This window comes from Aquarana catesbeiana, linkage group LG04 (assembly GCF_042186555.1).
Source record: "Aquarana catesbeiana isolate 2022-GZ linkage group LG04, ASM4218655v1, whole genome shotgun sequence".
Lineage (NCBI taxonomy): Eukaryota > Metazoa > Chordata > Amphibia > Anura > Ranidae > Aquarana > Aquarana catesbeiana.
The window spans coordinates 139,019,085-139,037,613 of record NC_133327.1 but is presented as its reverse complement, the minus strand read 5'-3'; the positions used below and the strand labels follow the sequence as shown (position 1 = coordinate 139,037,613).

General features: G+C 41.4%; 1 protein-coding gene across 2 annotated transcripts in view; it reads right to left on the bottom strand.

Annotated features, from left to right (window-relative positions):
* HDLBP (high density lipoprotein binding protein) overlaps positions 1 to 18,529 on the bottom strand; it is a 94,854-nt gene that overhangs the window by 34,205 nt on the left and 42,120 nt on the right. For both annotated transcript variants that reach the window (XM_073625773.1, XM_073625774.1), the window contains exons 7-14: positions 18,273 to 18,488; positions 15,348 to 15,554; positions 15,157 to 15,264; positions 14,921 to 15,025; positions 14,714 to 14,792; positions 11,968 to 12,107; positions 6,784 to 6,888; positions 6,515 to 6,628 (exon numbers count right to left, since the gene is read on the bottom strand). In XM_073625773.1, coding sequence (XP_073481874.1) covers positions 6,515 to 6,628; positions 6,784 to 6,888; positions 11,968 to 12,107; positions 14,714 to 14,792; positions 14,921 to 15,025; positions 15,157 to 15,264; positions 15,348 to 15,554; positions 18,273 to 18,488 — 1,074 coding nt within the window. The remainder of the gene's footprint in view (positions 1 to 6,514; positions 6,629 to 6,783; positions 6,889 to 11,967; positions 12,108 to 14,713; positions 14,793 to 14,920; positions 15,026 to 15,156; positions 15,265 to 15,347; positions 15,555 to 18,272; positions 18,489 to 18,529) is intronic.

The window sequence follows — 18,529 nt, the reverse complement described above, 5'->3', positions numbered from 1 at the left end:
GAGAAGCTCTAAAGTTGTGGTTTTATCTGTGGAAAAGTTTACCTTCCTAAAGCCTTTGACCACTCTTTATGTGAAGGTCATAACCTTCTGGTAAGCGCTTTGCACACATCATGGGGTGTGCAACAGCACACAATCAGAGTTGGATTTCCCTTCACCGGCAAGATGATTGCAAGATTGTGTCAGTAAACACTCCAGTCTTTGTATTGACTGTGGCTTGCACTTTGTTTCACATTATAGGATAGAGATATTATATATATACACACATATATATATATATATATATATATATATATATACACATATATACATACACACACACACACATATATATATATATATATATATATATATATATACACACACATACACATACATACATACACACACCCCACAAGTTTACACATAGCTTTTGTTACTTGCACTCTAGATGTGTATGATTGTCGCTTATGAACATTTGGGATATACAGTTATTTATATATGTGGTTTGCATTGAAATTTTTATATCTTCTATTGCACTTTCAGGTCACAACATAAATTTTTGCTTAATTACTAGAGGAATGTTTTGGGCTTGGATTTTTTAGAGTGAGGAGGCCGGAAAAAGTGTCAAACATAGGCAGATCTCACCACAAAATTGTAGAAATGTTTGTGCATATATCTGGTATCAATATATATATATATATATATATATATATATATATATATATATATATATATATATATATATATATACACACACATACACATATACATATACAGTATAGGCTGCGGTTTCTGGAATTTTTTAAACCTGAGTGCAAATTATTTTTGTTTGTATCTCCTGCACACACTGCTTGCAGCTCTATATATGGGCTGCCATTTTCAGAATTGTAGGCTGTGTGAAGGAACTGCGAGTGTTCTGATTAGCGCACCCGCAGTTAATTTAAACTACAAGCCCATCTGCCGAGGTGGGGGATAGGCTTGTAGTTTACATTACAGATTCCTGTGAATGAATGATGCGGCTGTGTGGGCAGAGCCCCAAATAGTCACGTTGTTTTCAAAATCTGACAGCAGGTAAGGAAGAGTGTAAGAACCCCCGCCTGCTGTCACACAGAGGGTGTCAGTAAGGGGGTGAGGAGCAGAACAAGAACATGCTTACACCCTAAACGGTTTTTAACATGTTCTACAAAGGTGAACTTATCCTTTACATTTCTAACAGCTTCAGCTCCAGAGCTTTCAAAATGACTTCTGTATAGAAGTCAATGCAAGCCGCTCCAAAGTAGTACAGGTGCCTTTTTTTAAGTCTGAGCGACTTGAGTGGCTCCTATTAGAAAGGTTCCATTGTAATGCATGGAGCGCGACTGCTAAGTCGCCTCTGTGTGAACCGGCACTTAACCACTTCAGCCCCGGAAGAATTTACCCCCTTCCTGACCAGAGCACTTTTTGCGATTCGGCACTGCGCCGCTTTAACTGACAATTGCGCGGTCGTGCGACGTGGCTCTCAAACAAAATTGACGTCCTTGTTTCCCCACAAATAGAGCTTTCTTTTGGTGGTATTTGATCACCTCTGCGATTATTTTTTGCGCTATAAACAAAATAAGAGCGACAATTTTGAAAAAAAACGCATTTTTTATATTTTGCTATAATAACTATCCCCCAAAAATATATATAAAAAAACATTTTTTATCCTCAGTTTAGGCCAATCGTATTCTTCTACATATTTTTGGTATAAAAAAAAAAAAAAAAAAAAAAAAAAAAAAAAAAATCGCAATAAGCGTTTGATTGGTTTGCGCAAAAGTTATAGCGTTTACAAAATTAGGGGATAGTTTTATGGCATTTTTATTAATTTTTTTTTTTTTTTTTTTACTAGTAATGGCGGCGATCATCGATTTTTTATTGTGACTGCGACGTTATGGCGGACATGTCAGACATTTTTGACACATTTTTGGGACCATTGTCATTTATACAGCGATCAGTGCGATTAAAAATGCACTGATTACTGTGTAAATGAAACTGGCAGTGAAGGGGTTAACCACTAAGGGGCGGGGAGGGGGTTAAGTATGTCCTAGGGGAGTGATTCTAACTGTAGGGGGGATGGGCTGTGTGTGTCACTACGCTGATCACTGCTCCCGATGACAGGCAGCTGTGATCAGTGACACTTGTCACTAGGCAGAACGGGGAGATGCTGTTTACAATCAGCATCTCCCCGTTCGTGGGTATCCCCACAGCGATCGAGTCCGCGAGACCTGCGACCCGACTCACGGAGCTCCCGGCCGGCGCGCACGCAATGGCACGGCGGGGAATTCAAATGGACGTACCTGTAAGTCCATTTGCCCAGCCGCGCCATTCTGCCGACGTACATCTGCGCGCGCCGGTCGGGAAGTGGCTAGAGTCACTGGTATCGATTTAAGAGTACTGAAACATGAAGTTGTAATTTCAGTGGAAAAGATGAAACCTGAATGGCTGCTACAGACAGCTACTTTTCCCCTAGGCTTCACAAGTGCCAGCACTACAGTTTAAACACTCCCTGTCCAGCCCTGTAGCAGTTAAACTGCTATGGAGCACTCTCCTGCGCAAGATCACGTATAAATACGTGCTTCTGCACTTCCGCCTGCAGGCCGCTTCTGCTGTGAATATTCACACTAGAATCTGATCTGCAGGTGCCAGGCACACCATGTCCTCTGGCACCCGCTGACTGTCGGCAATACACAGAGAACTGTGGTATGCCTATGTAAACAAGGCTTATCTCAGTTCTGACAGTGGGGAAGGAATGGATTCTGTGTTTCTGCAAAGCAGGGACTAGAAACCATTACTTCCCCCAGTGAAAGAACCACACTGTACACACAAAAATACTGGCTAGGCACACAGTTAAAGTGGATGTAAAACCAATGTCACCGTTCTAAACTACTGCCATAGTGGTTATCTATAAGGTATACATGCCTCCTGCATGTATCTTTACCTGTCAAATGTCTCCCCTCTGTTATGAGAGCCGAAAAACTGCATATTCTGTGGGTGGGTCTGTTGTCTGGAGCTCAGTGGGTGGAGTCCTGATGTCAGTAGACTCCCCGTCCACCTCTATACTCCCCTTGTCAATATGCTTCTCTCCTGTGTATTTCTTACACTGAACTTCTGCTATGATCTCTAACATCCAGTGAAAAGACAGGAAAGTAACCACATGACTTCAGCATGTCAAATCATGCTGAGGTGTGGAACATCCAATCCTTGCAGAGCTGCTGAAGAAAGGAGTAGGAGGGAATTAAAAAGTAATGCATGTCTTAGGCTAGTGCACTAGATATGTAAATCACCTGTCACTCACAGCAAGGGGGAGGATTTGACAAAGTTTTTCTCTGTCAAGATTTATCTCACTGAACAATGAAGGAGGATTGCTCAGAGCTGGATTAACTCTTTGTGGCAAGACTGGGCTCAAATGATAGGAAATCTTATACTCTACAATACATTATGACATCAAAATAAATAAATAAATAAAAATTTCGTGTTTACATCCACTTTAACCCTTTGATCGTCCTAGGTGTTTAACCCCTTCCCAGCCAGTGTCATTAGTACAGTGACTGCATATTTTTTTAGCACTGATCACTGTATCAGTGTCACTGGTTCCCACAAAGTGTCAATTCATGTCCAATTATCCACCGCAATATCGCAGTCCCGCTAGAAGTCGCAGATCACCGCCATAAGAAAAAAAAAAAAAAAATTAAAAATTCCATAATTCTATCCTATAGTTTGTAGATGCTATAACGTTCTCATAAACCAATACATATGTTAAATGGGATTTGTTTGTTGTTTACCAAAAGCATGTTCTAGAATACATATTAGCAAAAGATTTATGATGAAAATTGATTTTTTTTTTTTTTACATTAGATGTGTTTTATAGCAGAAAGTAAAATATATATTATAATATATAATATAATATATATATAAAAAATATATATATATATATATATATATATATATATATATATATATATATATATATATATATATATATATATATATTTTTTTTTTTAATTGTTGGTCTTTTTTTTGTTTATAGCGCAAAAAGTAAAAAACCATGTGATGATCAAACACCACCAAGACAAAAGCTCTATTTATAGGGAAAAAATGTCAGTAACGCAGTGCCGCATTGCAAAAAATGGCCTGGTCATGAAGGAGGGGGTAAATCGAATGCAGAGAACATGTTCTTGCCTACCAAAGATGCTCATTAGCCCATTAAGACAAATCCTAGATGCCCACAACAGGAAGTGTACATGAATTACTTGTCATACAGTGCCTTACAAAAGTACTTAGCCCCCTTGGCATTTTTCGTGTTTTGTTGCCTCACAACCTTGGAATTAACATGGGTTGAGGATTTGCATCATTTAATTTCCAGAACATGCCCACAGCTTTGAAGATTTTTTTTTTTTTTTTTTATTGTGAAGCAAACAAATAGGACAAAATAACAGAAAAAGTCAAAGTGCATAACTATTCACCCCCCTAAAGTCAATACTTTGTAAAGCCACCTTTTGCGGCTATCACAGCTCCAAGTCGCTTTGGATAAGTCTCTACGAGCTTGCCACATCTTACCACTGGGATTTTTGCCCATTCCTCTTTGCAAAACTGCTCCATCTCTTTCAAGTTGGATGGTTTGCACTTGTGAACAGCAATCTTTAAATTCTGACCACAGATTTTCTATTGGATTGAGGTCTGGGTTTTGACTAGGCCATTCCAAGACATTTACATGTTTCCCCGAAATCACTCAAGTGTTGCTTTAGCAATGCGTTTGGGGTCATTGTCCTGCTGGAACGTGAACCTCCGTCCTAGCCTCAAATCACACAGAGTTGTACAGGTTTTGCTCAAGAATATCCCTGTATTTAGCACCATCCATCTTTCCCTCAACTGACCAGTTTCCCAGTCCCGACTGCTGAAAAACATCCCCACAGCATGATGCTGCCACCACCATTTTTCACTGTGGGGATGGTGTTCTATGGGTGATGTGATTTGTTGGGATTGCGCCAGACATGGCGTTTTCTTTGATGGCTAAAAAGTTAAGTTTTAGTCTAATCAGACCAGAGCACCTTCCTCCATACATTTTGGGGGTCTCCCACATGCCTTTTTGCAAACTCAAAACATGCCATTTTGTTTTTTTCTGAAAGTAATAGATTTCTTCTGGCCACTCTGCCATAAAGCCCAACTCTATGGAGCGTACGGCTTATTGTCGTCCTATGTACAGATACTCCAGTCTCTGCTGTGGAACTTTGCAGCTCCTCCAGGGTTATGTTAGGTCTCTGTACTACCTCTCTGATTAATGCCCTCCTTGCCCAGTCCATGAGCTTTGGTGTGGGGCCGTCTCTTGGCAGGTTTGCTGTTGTGCCATGTTCTTCCCATTTGGTTATGATTTAATGGTGCTCCTAGGGATCATCACTGACCCTGACTTGTACTTAACAACATTGTTCCTTACTTGTTTGGAGAGTTCCTTGGTCTTCATGGCAGCGTTTGGTTAATGGTACCTCTTGCTTAGGTGTTGCAGCCTCTGGGGCCTTACAAAAAAGGTGTGTATATGTAATGATAGATCATGCGACACTTAGATTGCACACAGGTGGACATCATTTCACTAATTATGTGACTTCTGAAGGTAATTGGTTGCACCAGAGCTTTTTATGGGCTTTATAACGAAGGGGGTGAATACATAAGCACATGCCAATTATCAGTGCAGTTTCTTTTTATTTCTGAATAGTTTATGTATATATTTTTCAAATTTTACTTCACTAGACTAGACTATTGTGTTCTGATCCATCACATACAATTCAGATTAAAAAAAAAAAATTGGCTGTTTTTGTAATGTAACAAAATCGGTAAAAAGCCGGGGGGGGGGGGGGGGATACTTTTGCAAGGCACTGTAGTAAAAAAAGGTAATTTTTTTAGCTTCAATACAAACATTAAATTGTGTATTTTTTAGGAAAACAAAATCCGGTAACTTATAATCAGTGACTCATTAGGTATTGAAACCATAATAAGGATGGACAGCATCAGAGCCTTAATGTCAAGCCAGCAAAAACTACACCCAGATTTATATTTTTTTGGGTTTAATTGCTAGAAAATCGGGATAAAAAAAAAAAAAAAAAAAAAAAAAAAGAGAAGGTTTTCAAAAATATATGCCCCTAAGTTGCAGTGCTCCACCACCAGCTCTAATCCCAAGAACTAATTCACATGATCGCTCAATTCTTGGTCTTCACAGAGCAGAGAGCAGTGACTGTCAATCACTGCTTTCCTCTTTGCCCCTTCAATGCTCACTGGAGCACTGAGCTGGAGAGGGCGCCATGCGGATCCTAAAAAATATGGTCATGACCCTTTCAGAGCCTGAAGCTGATCTGTGAGGTCATCTGACAGCTGGCTTTTAGCCTGCTCTTCGCTGGCTCTGGGTCACAGGAGAGCAAAAGTGCACCCTTGTGACATAGAAAGGAAGTATAGCCAAAAAAAGCTTTGGCCATACTTTTCTTTTAATGTAAAAGATAATCTAAAGTGGATGTCATAAATCTGCCCATACCATCTCGGTCACCATTTTCTGGAGATACTTTGTGCACTTCTCCACCTCGTTCTTAGGCCCACGCAGCTGTACAATGTCACTCTTGTGAGCTGGATCAGGGAAATTAATGATAACCTAGAAGAAAATTAAAACATACTGTACTAAAGAAACTACAGGAGACAAAAAGGAAGGGGATATATTATTTTTATATAAAAAAAAAAAAAAAAAAAAGAAAAAAAAAAAGGAGAAAGAAGAAGAAGGAGGAGGAGGAGATTGAAGTAGCTACTTACATCAGGGAATTTCTCTCGAATCTCCCGAATTCTTTCACCTTTTTGACCAATTAATGTGCGATGGAACTTCTGATCGATTATCAAGTCCTTTGTGCGCTCATTTTCCTAAAGCAAAATGTTGTGTGGTTAGTGACTGGTCTTGCTTCTGAAGATAAATAATTTCATAGGGTAAAATTGGTATCTAAGGATGGAGAGTTCACTATATACACCACCTCCTTTAAATAAGTACAAAAATTACCAACACAAGTTTGGAGTTTAAAGGTGCAAACAATAAATGAAAATTGATATTACAAAAATAGATTTTATTAAACAGATATACTTAAGAGAAGAACGGTTTTACATATAAAAAAAAGAGCATAATAAAGCTCAGTGGTCACAATACTAAAGAATGGTTGCCTCTACATGTTTCACCACAATCGTGGCTTCTTCTGGAGCTTTTGTAGGACCTTAATACATTACCACTAAAAAACAAAAAATAAAATAAATTTTAATGAAATAAAAAAATAAAAAATTAATGCACATAAATACCTCGAAGAGGTCCTTATCAGGTTCGACAAATCATACTTTTTTTTTTTAATTGAAAAAAAATGTTTTATTGAAACAAAAGTGCATACAGATATGACAAGGTATTCTTAGGTTTACATCCACATAATATAATAGAATATTGTATTATGTAATTATCTATATTCAACTTGTATTATATTCATTTTAGTTTCCTCTTTGGGGTCAATGCATGGAAATAATAACCTAGTACATGAGGATTAATACAACTATATTAAAGATATACATCAGTTATGAGCATGTTTCTGAGTCCTGTATCCATCGATCCCAGATCTTGTTGAATTTATCTGGACAACCTCTGTTAATATATAGAAACCTTTTGTAGGGAAGAGTTACATTTATGTCTGCTCTCCACTCCCCAAAATCTGGGGGCGTCTGTCTCATCCATTTTCTGGCTATTATTTTCCTTCCAGAGAAAAGAGTTTCCTGAAGGAAAATTTTGGTGTACTTATGAGGGGGGTCAGGGAAAATCCCTAGCAAACATTGTTTTGGGTCCATCATTACAGGAGAGCCCATGTTATCATGCAGCAAGGTTACGATTTGTTTCCATAGTCCCTGGATTCGTGGACAGGACCAAATAAGGTGAAAGAATGTACCAGTTGTGGAGTCGCACATTGGACATATAGCAGATTGGTTCTTGTTGTATCTGGCTAATCTGAGTGGGGTTAGGTATGCTCTGTGTAGTACATATATTTGTGATAACCTGTCTGAGAGTTTGGGCGATACTTCTTTACAGGACTCCAGCGCTTCCTCCCATTCCTCATTCTCCATCTGTCCCACATCTCCCTCCCAACGTGGTTTAAGTGCGTACGCTACTCTAGCAGATACTGGTGCATTGAGCATATTATAGAAGCGAGATATTAATTTTTTTGGGTCCGTCTCTTTTATAATTGCTATAATGGGGTTGGCTGGGGGTTGTGGTGGGGATTGTAAAAATTGTGACCGGGTTGCGTGTCTCAATTGAAAGAATCTAAAGAGCATATTGTGGTGTAGTGTAAATTCTTCTTTAAGGGTGTTAAAGTCTTTGAGGGTTCCATTTGATATTATGTGATGTAAATAAAATATACCCTGTCTGATCCACAACCCCGGGTCTTGTATGTGGTGAAACTCTTGGAGGTCTCTGTTATGCCATAAGGGAGTGTGATCATTGTGTGAAGGGATATCTAATTTACCATTGGCAAGCTCCCAAATGTGTCTGTAGTGATAAAGTAAAGACTTCCTGTCTTCTCCTCCCTCCATGGTCTTTGTGCCCATAGTGATAGCATAGATCGGATCTGTAGTTTGTTGTGCCCATTTTGGACAAAGTAGAAGCAAAAATCTTTCACTATCTGTCTTATCCACATGGAAAACTTGAGACAACTGGGAGGTGATGTAATAGTGATTAAAGTCTGGGAGTGCTGTACCTCCCATGTCTGTCGGGTTATTGAGAGCTTGCCATGATATCTTATGTCTATTGTTCCCCCAAACAAAGGGTTTAAGAAGGGCCTCAATTGTCTTAAAGTATTTTAAGGGTATGTATGTCGGGGTGTGCCAAAGTACATATAGTATTTTGGGGAGTAGTACCATCTTAATTAGATTAATGCGACCCCTTACTCCCAAAGGTAAAACGGGTCCACACATTAATTTTGGTTCTAATAAATGGGAATATTGTCTTAATATTTAAAGTTATATAGTCTGATGGAGTTCTGGAAATATATATCCCTAAATATTTAATCGTATCTGCTCTTTGTAATGGTAGATCAGCTTGGAATTCTGTGGGCGGAAAGCTATCAATTGGCAAGATTTGGGATTTCTCCCAATTAATCTTGAGTCCAGAAAATTTCCCAAATTGTTCGATAGTCTGGAGAGCATTGTAAAGTGATTGGCCAGGGTCGGCTAGATATAATAGTGTGTCGTCAGCGTACATGCTGATTTTTTCAGTGAGTGTTCCAAACCCTAGTCCTATGATCTTCGGGTCTGCCCAGATAGATATGGTAAGCGGCTCCGAGGCCAACGCATATAGTAGTGGGGAGAGTGGGCAGCCAATAAAAAAAGAAAAAAAAAAAATATAGGAAAAAAGGTAAAATAGGGGAAACCCGCTTGTCTGGTAGATGATGAGCTTAGTTTGGTAGTGATGCCAGTCTCTTAAGCTGTCCTCTCCTGAGGCGCATGGGGGCAAGTCATGCTGCACTTTACAAGTTGCCAGTAAGACTAACAGTCCAAGGCTCCTGCTACTGCTGTAGCTTGCAAAATACACGGCATGTCCCATTAGGGGCATTCTTGTAGATGTTGCAAATCATTATGTCTTGGTGCTGTCCCACGGATCTAGGATTAATCATAACCCTTTTAGGATAAGAGGTATCTGTGGTTAGATAGGCAGTCTCTGTGGCCTGACACAATTAGTCCACAACGGTAACAACTGGTGGATAATAAAGTTTAATGGAGCAAAGTTTCAGGGGTTTAGGTAACCACAGGTTGCCGCCTTGGGTAAATTAGGGTCTTATTAAGCACAATCCCTGTTATATACCTCATACTCACTTATACCTCAGTCTGCTTTATCAGAAGTGTTTCGGCGCTCTATCCAGGCCATCAGCTCTGTGGGGTCCTCAAAGAAAGATGCACGGCCATCATGTTCCACTCTGAGTGTCGCAGGAAATAGCATTGCATATTTGAAGTGCATATTTCTGAGTTTGCGTTTGGCTTTCATAAAAGGTTTGTCTGCGTCACTGTACCTCAGCCGAAAAGTCCGGGAACAGTGCGATTTTAACATTCCCAAATGGGATGTTACCCCTCTCCCTTGCCAGCCGCAGGGCTGCATCTCTGTCCCTGTAATTCAGTAGTTTTGCGATAAATGTGCGTGGCGGGGCTTCCCTGGGGTGGTGGTCTGGCCGGCATGCGGTGTGCTCTTTGAACTGCCAGCATGTGGGAAAAGGCCTCTCTGCCATATGTATTTGTGAGCAATTGCTCTAGAAAAGTAGTTGGATCTTTACCTTCTGCTCCCTCTGGAAGGCCGATTAAGCGGATGTTACACCTTCTGCTCCTGTTCTCAATGTCATCTTGTTTGGAGAACAGTTGTTGTATTTGTTGTTTCATCTGCTCCATCCCTGTTTGGAGCGGAGGAATGGCGTCTTCTGTATTGCTGATGCGGGTCTCTGTCTCCTTAACTCGATCTCGCAGTTTGTGCATGTCTTGTCTGATTAAAGAGATGTCTACCTTGACCTCTTCTATTTGGGAGGTGAGTGACATGCAGCAAAAAGTTATAGCTTCCAGCAGCTTGTCTGTGTCTCCTGCTGTTCGCTCTTCACCATGCTGAGCGGCGCCGCCATTTTCCTCATGATCCTCATTTTCCTGACAGCGATATTGATCGAGTTTCGCCGTAGCAGATTTTTGTGATTTCGTCTGGGACATATTGCCTGAGGTCCGGTGTGTCTGGGAAGGTACTTTTTGGGTCAGGATGTCTTCCGTGGGTTGTAGGATGCCGAGGATTGCAGGATCAACGTGCGGAGCTACTCGAAACACGTCCTACTCCATGTAACGTCAGGCCACGCCCCCGACAAATCACACATTTACATAATTAAAATGACATATAAAATAGTCTGATGGAAGCACTCTCATCCTTTTAAAAGATCACGGTTCCAATGAATCCTCAGGGCCCGTTAAGAGCTCCAATGAGGTGTCTGTGTGCCAAAAATGAGGGCGGGGGGGGGCACACAATAACCCCGTTATTTAAAACATTTAAAGGGGTTGTAAAGGTAAATTTTTTTTTTTTTTAAAATAACAAACATGTTATACTTACCTTCACTGTGCAGCTCGTTCTGCACAGAGTGACCCCGAACCTGGTCTTCTGGGGTCCCTCGGCGGCTGTTTCAGCTCCTCCCCGCAAGCATTAACCACCTTAATGCGAGCTCCCTCGCACGGTGGTGAGTGCTTGCGGGCGCGCTCCCGTGATACAGCCGGCGGCTATAGCCGCTCGCTGTATCACTCGGCCCCCGCCCCCCCGGCGCGCCGCGTCATCGGATGTGATTGACAGCAGCGCGAGCCAATGGCTGCGCTGCTTTCAATCCATCCACTGCAGCCAATCAGCGACCAGGCTGAGCTGCAATGGAGATGACGAGAACGAGCAGCGGAGATTCGAGGCGTCAGGTAAGTAAAACGGGGGGGCTAGGGGCGGCGGTATTGTCAAAAGTTTTTTCACCTTAATGCATATAATGCATTAAAGTGAAAAAATTTTTACCTTTACAACCCCTTTAAATTTAGATCATTTAAAAGGGTGAGAGTGCTTCCATCAGACGATTTATAAAAGTCAGATTAATTATGTAAATGTATGATTTATCGAACCTGATGAGGACCTCTTAGAGGTCCTTATGTGTATTATTGTTTATTTTTTTTATTTCATTAAAATTTATTTTATAGTTTTTTGTTTTAGTGGTAATGTATTAAGGTCCTACAAAAGCTCCAAAAGAAGCATAGATTGTGGTGAAACATGTAGAGGCAACCATTCTTTTGTATTGTGACCACTGGGCTTTATTATGCTCTTTTTTATATGCAAAACTGTTCGTCTCTTTTTAAGTATAACTGTTTAATATAATCTATATTTTTGTAATATCAATTTTCATAAATAATTTCAAATTCTGCTCAACTTACCATTCGTAATGCCAGCTCCAGCAACTCTTTTTTTGCTTGCTGTACACCCTGGGGATCACCTTCAATCCGGATTGCATTGCTCTTTTCACTGTCCTGGGGAATACGCACTGACACTTTGTATTGTTCCTTGATCCTGTTAACTAAAAAGGAAACACCATAACTCACATAAACTGCTTTCTGAAAGGGTTTTTTGTCAACATGCCAATCTGTCAACGAATGTCTAAAACTGGCCATACACTGTTCGTAAGAAGATTCTCAGTACATCTGAGGACTTGAAAAATGAGGTTCGAAGGCACCTCAAAAACATTCGATTTTGGAATAGAAGTAATTTCCCTAATGAAAACTACATTTATTAGAAGTTCATTCAAGAAAAAAAAATTCCATTCTGCAGCTTCAAAATTTTCTCATAACTAGTCAGAAATAATCAGTTTGACCCCACTAACCATTAGAAAATTAAACAAAACAATTGGAACAAAATTCTACTAGTGTATGGCTAACTTAATGTTCCACAGTAAACTACCTTACTTATTGATTATAAGGATAGTTCCTTGTCACCAAGATTTACAATTACAGTGGGGACAGAAAGTATTTAGACCCCCTTAAATTTTTCACTATGTTATATTGCAGCAATTTGCTAAAATCATTTAAGTTAATTTTTTTCCTCATTAATGTACACACAGCACCCCATATTGACAGAAAAACACAGAATTGTTGACATTTTTGCTGAATTATTAAAAAAGAAAAACTGAAATATCACATGGTCCTAAGTATTCAGTCCCTTTGCTCAGTATTTAGTAGAAACACCCTTTTGATCTAATACAGCCATGAGTCTTTTTGGGAAAGATGCAAAAAGTTTTTCAAACCTGGATTTGGGGATCCTCTGCCATTTCTCCTTGCAGATCCTCTCCAGTTCTGTCAGGTTGGATGGTGAATGTTGGTGGACAGCCATTTTTAGGTCTCTCCAGAGATGCTCAATTGGGTTTAAGTCAGGGCTCTGGCTGGGCCATTGGAGAACAGTCACTGAGTTGTTGTGAAGCCACTCCATTATTTTAGCTGTGTGCTTAGGGTAGTTGTCTTGTTGGAAGGTAAACCTTCGGCCCAGTCTGAGGTCCTGAGCACTCTGGAGAATGTTTTCGTCCAGGATATCCCTGTACTTGGCCGCATTAATCTTTCCTTCGATTGCAACCAGTCGTCCTGTCCCTGCAGCTGAAAAACACCCAAACAGCATGATGCTGCCACCACCATGCTTCACTGTTGGGACTGTATTGGACAGGTGTTTAGCAGTACCTGGTTTTCTCAACACATACCGCTTAGAATTAAGGCCAAAAAGTTCTATCTTGGTCTCATCAGACCAAAGAATCTTATTTCTCACCATCTGGGAGTTCTTCAGGTGTTTTTTTTAGCAAACTCCATATGGGCTTTCATGTGTCTTGCACTGAGGAGAGGCTTCTGTCGGGCCACTCTGCCATAAAGCCCCAACTGGTGTAGGGCTGCAGTGATGGTTGACTTTCTACAACTTTCTCCCATCTCCCGACTGCATCTCTGGAGCTCAGCCACGGTGATCTTTGGGTTCTTCTTTACCTTTCTCACCAAGGCTCTTCTCCCCCGATAGCTCAGTTTGGCCAGACGGCCAGCTCTAGAAAGGGTTCTGGTCGTTCCAAATGTTTTCCATTTAAGGATTATGGAGGCCACTGTGCTCTTAGGAACCTTAAGTGCAGCAGAAATTTTTTTGTAACCTTGGCTAAATCTGTGCCTTGCCACAATTCTGTCTCTGAGCTCTTCAGGCAGTTCCTTTGACCTCATGCTTCTCATTTGCTCTGACATGCACTGTGGAGCTGTAAGGTCTTATATAGACAGGTGTGTGGCTTTCCTAATCAAGTACAATCAGTATAATCAAACACAGGTGGACTCAAAAGATGGTGTAGAACCATCTCAAGGATGATCAGAAGAAATGGACAGCACCTGAGTTAAATATAGGAGTGTCACAGCAAAGGGTCTGAATACTTAGGAGCACTTTGTTTTCTTTAATAAATCTGCAAAAATGTCAACAATTCTGTGTTTTCTGTCAATATAGGGTGCTGTGTGTACATTGATGAGGAAAACAAATGAACTTAAATGATTTTAGCAAATGGCTGCAATATAACAAAGAGTGAAAAATGTAAGGGGGTCTGAATACTTTCTGTCCCCACTGTACACTAGATTGGCCAGCAAGAATCCATATGGCAGAAGACAGACTACTCTGTGCTCTGGAGAGTTAGAATTACAAAGGGTTAGTGGAGACCTGTACTGGGCTGTCCTAGACCGAGTGGTGCTTATATGGTGAACAGCAGCCTAGTACAAGTTTCCAGTAATGTCCGCCTGAGAGTGCCAAAGCTAACTGCACAACTGGCCAATATAAGCCAACTTATAGTTTTAAAAGTTGACTATGCCCACCAATTCTAAAATAAATGTTGCATTTTTGTGTTTACACATAGCAGATCCCTCACAAAACTTCTGCTACCACAAAATGCATATTCTAACATGTAATGTACGGACAAGACTTTTAAAAGTTTCTTAAAAATATATTTCATTTGAATAACTTTGCATGCAGAAAGCAGTTTAATGCACCCAAATGCAGCATGCAGGGCTTAATCTAGCAGCATACTCTTTAGGCAATGAAAAAGTGGCACCAATGCTATAGGAGAAAAGGATAACTGTATCCACCACCTAAACTCGCATGTAAAAATTACAAACTGAATATACATACTGTTTGTTCCGCTCTTCCCAATAAGATGCCTGTGAAATCGATGATCAATGGTTATCTCTGCAAAATCCATTCGAGAAATCTAATAGATTACAAAGATGAAGTCCATAGAAATAAAATTTTTTAATGGAAAAAGTCATAATGCTATGCAACACCAGTGCATTCTATTAATTGCAAAAGTAAGATTTAGTAGCAAAACATGCAACTGACCAGGTCACTGACGAGCACTTCCATCTGCTGTTGGGCAACTGTAACGTCTTCTGTGGGACCCTCCAGGGAGATCTTGTCTTCTCCTTCTGTAAACTCAATGTGCACCTAACAAAGACCACAATAAGAACATTTGTTATTGTAGAACTTTAGAAGTGCAATAAAGTCAATACACTGCAGAGGAGAAAGTATTCAAGCATTCTGGCATGCCAGAGAACCTAACATACAGAAAACCTCACCTTTGGTATCTGCTGTGTGATCTTTGCCAGGTTCTGTCCTTTTTTGCCAATAATGAACCGATGCAACCAGGATGGAGCAGAGACAGTGGCCACTGTAAAGCTGTTAGCCTGGAAAGAGACCACAAACATGTCTGAGGTATTAGATCATCTCTTCTGTAAATAAAGGAAACTATGCACAAACTGGTCTTTACCTTTGCATACACTTCTGTCAATGCCTGACCCAGTTTCTCAGGTTCTCCTCGCAAGATGACAGTCTCTGAACTACTATCACTAGGTGGAATTTCCACAGACACTCCTGTGCGCTCCAGGATCTCCTGCAGGCTGTTGCCCTTCGGACCAATGACATATTTGTGTTGAGACTTCCTCACTTCCACAGCAATGCTGGTGGTTTTCTTCTTCTGCAGGAAGGAAAAGTCATACATTGATCTCAAGTCTACTTCGACTTACTGAACAAATAAGTTACAACATAATTATATCAAAAACAATATTGTGTTAAATGGAGAACATGCTTTAGGAGGTAAATTATAAAACCTATCAGAGATTAAAGCCTTTATTTTAAACTCTCCTAGAAGCCAGCAGCGTTTTAGCACAAAAATGCCTGACACTTGCAAAAGTGCCTAAAGCTTTTACAAGCTTTTTAGGCATGTTTAACAGCTTATAGTAGCGTCAAGCGTGTTTTCTGCCCAAACTCTGCTGCTCCTAGACGCACTGGCTTTTCCCTGCCACTCAACGCTGCTTAAAGCCTGTGTGTGCATGGACACATCGGCTAACATGGACGGGCGTTTAGAGGCAGGAGAAAAAAAAAAAACAAAAAAAAAAAACACAACTTATGGGGTTTCTAGTTACCCTTTAAAGTTTTTCTCTTTATGGGGAGGGGGCGGGGGGGGGGGGGGGAGATCAGTAGAAAGCTAGTTAGTTAGCAGATCTAGACTAGAAAACAAGATATTAAAAATGATAAAAGTCTATTTTTTTTCTTAACAAACATGCTGTATACTTACCCTGCTCTGTGTAATGGTTTTGCACAGAGAAGCCCCAATCCTCCTCTTCTCGGGTCCCCGGCTGGCACTCCTGGCTTCTCCCTCCTGCCAAGTGCCCCCTGAGCAAGCTGATGCAGTGGGGGAACCTGAGCAGGTGCGCTCCCGAGCTGCTGCTCTGCGTGTCTGTTCACACAGAGCTGTGAGTCTGCCTCACCCCCTTCTCTCCTCATTGGCTCAATAGCTGGGATTGGCTACCAATGGCTCCCACTGCTGTCTCAGCCAATGAGGGAGAGACCCAGCAGAACTGAGGCTCTTGTGCACAGTTTTTACCTATAAAGAATGCATGAAGGTAAAAAACCTTGAGCCTTTAGAACCACTTTAAAGCGTTCTGTAGATTCTGACTTCTGATCTTTATACATTAGCAGGCGCCAAGCTGCATTCATGCACACAACTCAGAGCTCTTTCACACAGGTGTTTAAAATAGGCGGTTGGGTCGCGTTTTTAATGCTTCCAGAATGCCTATCAATGCCACTTAAAATTGTTACAATAGGGAGCAGATAGGGGTGTTCACACTGCAGCATTAGCGCTGCTGCGAGGCAAAAATAATGCTGCCTACAGAGTTTGGTAGGTGTTGACACTTTGCAACTGCTTCCATTCACCTCTATTGCAATGCACCACAACCGCATCTTAAAACGCACTGTAAACACGCCTATGTGTTTACAGTGCAGTTACAAAGCGTCAAAAGTGATCATTTCCCATTTTAGCTTTGCTATATATAAAAAAAATAAATAAATAAAAAAAAAAAACCAAACACACACCACACAGGGTGTTTGAGAAGGGTTGCCTGACGCAACATGAATGCCTGAAACACACCAACGCATCGTTAACGCCATCAAAGCTGCGCTTTTAGGCTGCTTTAAAATTTAACACAAGTGTGAAAGAGCGCCAAGTGCCAAGAAGTGGCCACTTTAAGATTAAAATGACTGAATTCTTCAGCACGCATAATATTATAATTCTTATTATTAATAAGAATAATAAGTGGGGGCACAAACTTTTTCACAGAAGTTTTTCGGAAGTTACATTGTGGATATAATTAAAGCTAGTTTCTCTTAAAGTGGTTGTAAAGTCTCAAGGTTCTATGCATGAAGGTGAAAAATCTTCTCTGCTGCATCTGCCCCCCAGAGCCCCCCTTCTCTTAGCTGAGCTCAATCCGATCCAGCGATGTGCACGAGCCCAATCGACCCAGCGACGTGCACGAGCCCAATCGATTCAGCGACGTGCACGAGCCCAATCGATTCAGCGACGTGCACGAGCCCAATCGATTCAGCGACGTGCACGAGCCCAATCGATTCAGCGACGTGCACGAGCCCAATCGATTCAGCGACGTGCACGAGCCCAATCGATTCAGCGACGTGCACGAGCCCAATCGATTCAGCGACGTGCACGAGCCCAATCGATTCAGCGACGTGCACGAGCCCAATCGATTCAGCGACGTGCACGAGCCCAATCGATTCAGCGACGTGCACGAGCCCAATCGATTCAGCGACGTGCACGAGCCCAATCGATTCAGCGACGTGCACGAGCCCAATCGATTCAGCGACGTGCACGAGCCCAATCGATTCAGCGACGTGCACGAGCCCAATCGATTCAGCGACGTGCACGAGCCCAATCGATTCAGCGACGTGCACGAGCCCAATCGATTCAGCGACGTGCACGAGCCCAATCGATTCAGCGACGTGCACGAGCCCAGAGACTCCAGCCGCTGTGTCTCTCCTCATTGGAAAGATTAATAGCAGCAGGAGCCATTAACTCCCACTGACGTCAATCAAATCCTGTAACACAAGAGCAGGGAGCGGAGCCAAATCCTGCTGTCAGTCAATGGACTCAGCAGCAGGACTCGGGAGTGAGCCCGCATGCGTGCCCCCGATGAAGTGAAGGAGCCCGGCGCGCCGGCGGCGCACCCCAGAAGAGGAAGATCGGGGCTGCTCTGTGCAAAACCCTTGCTCAGAGGAGGTAAATAACGGTTTGTTTTTAAAAAAAAAAAAAAAAAAAAAACAAACCTTTTACAAAATACTTTAAATCAGTGGCCTAAACCACCATCTATAACTGAAGCAGGAATTCATAGGGGCATTTTCTCACCTTCTCTTCATAAATTTGCCGGATTTTTGCTACTGCCTGGGCTAACTGATCCTTCTCTCCAGTGCACACGATCTCAGTCTTGTTGACGCTTGGTGGTGGGATGTTAATTCTTGTTCCAGTTTCATGCATGAGCTCATTAACTGTCTTGTTGTAAGGTCCAGCAATGAAAGGGTGGTAGGCCTTTTCGATTTCCAAACGTTCCACTGCTCGTTTATCCTGATGGGTAAGAAAATCCAGGCAATTGATTACATATAATA